Source organism: Xyrauchen texanus, chromosome 26 (assembly GCF_025860055.1).
Source record: "Xyrauchen texanus isolate HMW12.3.18 chromosome 26, RBS_HiC_50CHRs, whole genome shotgun sequence".
NCBI lineage: Eukaryota > Metazoa > Chordata > Actinopteri > Cypriniformes > Catostomidae > Xyrauchen > Xyrauchen texanus.
In genome coordinates this window covers 1580051-1585643 of record NC_068301.1, presented here as the reverse complement: position 1 = coordinate 1585643, position 5593 = coordinate 1580051, and the positions used below count along the sequence as shown (strand labels likewise).

General features: G+C 43.8%; 1 protein-coding gene across 1 annotated transcript in view; it reads right to left on the bottom strand.

Annotated features, from left to right (window-relative positions):
- Positions 1-364: 364 nt before the first annotated feature.
- The window catches only part of LOC127619440 (uncharacterized), a 41948-nt gene continuing 36719 nt past the window's right edge, over positions 365-5593 (bottom strand). Inside the window, exon 2 of the mRNA XM_052092297.1 lies at positions 365-1096. Within this exon, the coding sequence (XP_051948257.1) occupies positions 365-1096 (732 nt within the window). The remainder of the gene's footprint in view (positions 1097-5593) is intronic.

Below are 5593 nucleotides of genomic sequence, written 5' to 3'. Positions count from 1 at the left end.
GGATGAGAAACAGGGTGGGAAAAGGTCATAAATCACTAGATTTTAAAAAGTTTTTCTTAAAAAAATATATTAATACTATAATTGCACCTAAGGGAACATAATAATACAATAAAAAACACAATCTTACCATTTTCCTTTAACCAATAAAACAAAACATATACACACAACTTCATAATATTTGCAAAATAAAAAGGACAATTAACAAGACAAATTTAAGACACTAGTAAAATCATAAAAAATCTTAAAAGTCCATATTTTTCAATTGTGTGCTTAAAAGTCCCTATTTTTCAATTGTGTTAAAAGTAATGTTTTAAAAATAATAAATAAAAACAACTTGGTGCCAATTTAAAATGCCATCTATTGTTCAAGACCGGGATGAGTCCCTATCAAATTGGCCATCATCCCACTCTCCAGGAAAGGCACTTGGCATGCCGCTTCTGTGCTCAGAGGAGATCCCTCTCCTCCTGCCCGCTGGCCTGCTGTTCCCGTGAGCCGGTGGTGGTAAGGGTGCATCTACAGGCGGCCAAAGTACGGTGGCGGCCGGGACCTCTTCCGTGTGACCCCGGCCCCCGTCCGAATAACAGCACCGGTACCCCTGCAGCTTTGATGTTACCATTTGCTCGCTGGCGTGGAGGGGAACCGTAACGTGTTTCCCCACCAGCAGGTTTCTTGTGGTCCAGATGGCATCCTTGATTGAGTTGAAAGTGAGCCAGAGCGAGGTAAAGTTTTTTGCTGTACAGTCCTTCAAGCCCTGGCCCACACCAAGGATGGCGAGCTTGTAATCCATCTGGACCCTACCCGCTGGCAGGCACGGGAAATACAGGGGGCCGGTCTTGGCCCACAGGTCCCGCGCAGCGCTGCACTCCCAGAGCAGGTGTCGTACTGTCTCCGGGGCACTACACCCCGGACGAGGGCAGACTGGATTCTTGGCCATGCCTCTGGAGTGCATCACCGCCCTGACCGGGAGGATCTCATGGGCCACCATCCACGCCATGTCCTTGTGCCTATTCTGGAGAGTTGGGTGGGCAGCATTTTTCCAAACATCTTTTGCCTCACCTAGTGTGAGGCCTGGGACTGGACTCACTGTTTCCCGGTCCTGCACAAAAGAGACAAGAGATTTGTGGTTGGTTAAAAGGGTGACATCTTGCGACTCTAAACAATTTCTTTTTAAAAACTTCTTGATAAAATCATATTCTTTTGGAAGATTAAAAGCCACTGGGGTTGTCAAATCTTTTTTTAAAATCTTTAAAGCTCTCAGGTAAGACCCCATCCAAAAGCGGGCCATGGCTGCAGTCTTATTTTCTGTGGATGGGGTCACCGCGATAACCAATATGCAGGGCAGTGAAGCGGCTGGCTAAAAACAGGTGGGGGTCTGGGAGGCCTTTTCCCCATTTTCTGGTCTTTTCTTGATGACCTCCCTTTTCAGTCTTTCCCACCTGGACCCCCACAAGAAATAAAACACTGCCCTCTCCAGGTCTAGAAGAAAACTCCTAGGGGGACTAAAAACAGAGCATGTAAGTAAAAGTAAGGGTAAAATCACTGCTTTAAATATTAAAACCTTTCCTTCTAGAGTCAATTGTCTTAGTCCCCAAAACCCCAGTCTTTGCCTGACTTTCCCTAGCATGTCAGTCCAATTTCCCCGTCCTCCACCCTCTTTGTCAAATTTAACCCCTAAAATTTTTAGCTCGGTCTCTTTAAAAACGACTTCAAGTCCACCTGTGTCAACGTTTCCCCAAGGCCCAAAAAGCTGGGCCTCGGACTTACTTCTGTTGAGCTTGGCTCCGAGGCCCGACCGCACCAGTCTGTCACATCCATTGCTCTTCTTACTGATAAAAAGTCTGTCGCTAAAAGGGTCACGTCGTCCATGTACAGCACACAGGTCGCCGTCAGTCCACCAGTCCCCGAACGTCTAGTCCTTTAATCCATTTATCCTTTCTCAAGATCTGTGCCAGTGGCTCAATGCACGCCACATAAAGGAGAGGAGATAAAGGGCATCCCTGACGGACACCACTACAGATATTTATCATTTTGGTTAAGTGCCCATTTACAAGAATTTTGCTGACTATGTCATTGTACAGCAGTCCCACCCAGGCTATGAACCTCCCTGGAAAACCCATTTTTGTCAGTACGTGAAACAAGTACTGGTGCGAGATCCGATCAAATGCTTTTTCAAAATCTAAATTGAGGACTACTAGTCGAAAATTTCTGTCTCTCGCATAACAGATGGCATCTCTAATCAGTACTAGGCTGTCCGTGATCTTCCTCCCTGGCACAGCACAAGCTTGATCCGGTGGATTACGTCCTCTAAAACAGTCGACATACGTGTGGCTAAAATCTTACTAAAAAGCTTACAGTCAAAATTTAAAAGCGTAATCGGTCGCCAGTTCTTTAGGTCAGTCTTGTCTCCCTTTTTGTACAACAATGAAACTGTCCCTATTCTAAAGCTGTCGGGAAGTCTGGTCAAAGTCTCAAATTCTTTAAAAACGGTCAATAATTCATGTGCTAAAATATCCCAAAAAGTCACATAAAACTCTAGGGGGAGTCCGTCCATTCCTGGGGACTTCCCCTTTTTAAAACTTTTAAGAGCCTTATGAATTTCTAAAATGTTAAAATCCTGGGATAAAAAACACCTTTGCCATTGACATTTTTCTCTAAAAACGCTAAAACTTCCCTTAAAGTGTCATTATCTACTCTTTTTTTGCAATACAAATCTTCATAATATTTTGTGACCTCACTTAAAACTTCTTTTGTTGTGTGCACTTCCCTCCCTCCAGTTTTTAAAGATGTTATTACCCCTCCCCGTGTGATAATTTTTTTAAAGAAATACCTGGTGCACTTTTCAGCCTTCTTCAATGTCTCTTTCTCTGCTTCTTAAAATGACACCTTTGCTTCGTGTTTCACTTAAAACTGACATTTCCTTTTTTATTTTTTTTATATCATCACTAAAATCCAAACCGTTATTTAAAAGGTTAAAATATCTCTGTAGTCTTTTTTGCAGCCCCATCATGTGCCTTTTCCCTCTGTTTTTCTTATTTTTCCCTACCTTTCTAAAAAACTGTCTTGTCCTGGCCTTTACCATCTCCCACCACTGTGCTCGTGAATCATAAAAGTCTTGGAGGGTCTGCCATTGGCCGAACTGCTCCCTATATTCTCCAACTACTTCCTCATCTTCCAACAAGGAGCAGTTCAGCCTCCACAGCCCTCCCCCTACAGTCACACCGGTGGGGAGTGCAAGGGTGCAAGACAGCATCAAGTGGTCAGAAAAAAAGAGGGGGGTCAATGTTGCATCGGATGGCGGGCAGTCCCTTGTAAAAACATAGTCGATTCGAGAGGCTCTGGCCCCATCACCACTAAACCAGGTGAAGCCCTCCTCTCCTTGATGCATTTTTTTAAAACAGTCGACTAGCTTAAAATCTTTGACTAAACCCTGCAATAAAACCGAAGTCTTGTCAGCCTTAAAATCCTCTCCAGCCCTCTTTCTGTCTTTCTGCGTTAAAACACAGTTAAAATCCCCTGCCACTACTAGGGGAACCCTACCTAACATGTGGGGCTGCAGGTCTTCTAAAAGCTCATACCTTTCATTTTTATCAGTAAAACCATACACATTTAAAATGTTAAAATCCTTGTCCAAAAAAGTCATGTTTGCTAAAATTGCCCGCCCATCCCTAACCACAGTGCTACCCTTCACCACAATGTTGGGATTATTTATTAAAATGACAACACCGTCACATTTGTTTTGGTTGGATCCACTCCATAGTGAGGGACCTGGAGTCCACATCTCCTCCCACTTCCTATAATTTGTTAAAAAAGGCAGAGCACACTCTTGCAATAAAAACACATCTGACTTACAAGACTTTAAAAAGGATAAAACACTCTGTGCTCGCATGAGTGGACCTCACACTTCTTACATTAAGAGTAGAGATAGTGAGGGCCATGAGCAGTGTGATTAAAAGGTATGGACTATTTAACGCTTTAAACATTGTATATTAAAGATCTACAGAGATATCAATTAAAATCATATTAAATCTCTGTGATACTTACGCCTCCTTTATACCCATGGATGACCTAGGGTCAGGAGGGTAGATGCTTAAGCCTCCTGGGCTACAGAGAGATTCTCTTGCAGCTCTTTTGGCGATGATGATTCTTAGCTTCACATGCAGAAAATGAGACCTCATTTGGGGATCCAAAAGGCCACACATGGTCCAGACAGCTTCCATAAAGGAGCTGTCTGGGCACTGCATTGGCCTCAGCTTTTTCTCCTCTGTTTCAAGCCAAAGGAGATCCTGCGGGCCTTTTCTGCACTTGAGCGTTTGGGAGTGAACACCCAGTTTCACTCCACTGACTCCAAACTCGCTTAGGCAGGTGATTAAGGAAACTGTTTCCTCCTCTCCCTCCTCCATTTCTGATTCAATATTCTTTGGGAGGGAGAGTTTCCTCAACCTGTTCCAGTACAATCGGTTAGACTCCACCCCCATGACCGCCCCACTTCCTTCCTCCTTGTCCAATCCCTGAGGCTGGCTGGGAATTTGAATTTCCCGCCAAAACCTCAGGTCCCGCCTCCTCCTCTCTAAGTATCTATGGTTTTGTATCGGTCTGTGGGGCAGCCATTTTGTTTGCTTTTAATTATGTTGGCAAAGCTTTTAGGGCAATCTCTGTAGAGGTGGTTTGAATCTCCACAGAGGTTACACCGTCTGCCATTGGTACATTCCTCGAAACTGTGACCAATTTCTCTACACTTCCCACATATTATCTCTTGGCATGTTTCAGCAAGATGCCCAAATTTCGCACACTTCCTACACAACTTGGGCATCCCCTGATAATGAATGTAGCCTCTGTTCTCTCCCAACACAATCATGGAAGGTAGATGTTTCAGACCCTGGTAGCCCTCAGCGTCTTCCCATTGTTTAATGGGAACTCGCCAGGAGCATGTCCAAATGCCATCCTCATCCAACACTTTGACTGGTGGACCTCGAACAGTGCAAAATCTACCCAGCCAAATACAGATATCATCTCCAGTTACTGTTTCATTGAACATCCTGACAATCACAGTTTTAAATGTGTTGTCAGAAAGTTTCTCCACAGAAAACATGGAAAACTGGGCCTTAACTGAATCAAACTTTTGCCAAAACCTACTCAACAAGGAAGCACTTTTGAAACTTAGGTCAAACCCTTTGTTCAGGGGCAGAGTCATTAAACAATTCAATTCATCAGGCTTAAAATTAAGGGTGTTTTGGATCAGCCTTCTGGAAAAGTCAAGCCGTGACATCTCCAGAAGCTTCCCCTCCACCTCCCTAAATAAAAACCGCACGCTGTGGTGCCTCCTTGTGCCAGCACGGGCAGCTGACATTTTGGAGGCACCAACAGGCTAAAATACACAATAAAAAATTTTACAATAAAAGACTTAAAACAGCAAATAAATTAACTCAAATAAGCAATAAATATGACACAAGATAAAAATAAAAAAAACTTACCTTTTCAGTTGTCTGCAAAAGCTCGTTTCAAAATGTTCTCTCAATTGGAATAGCCCAAGGCCACAACAACGGCTAAAGGCTCCGCCCAACTGAGAAGTCGATCGCTGTCTCCACCTTCAGAA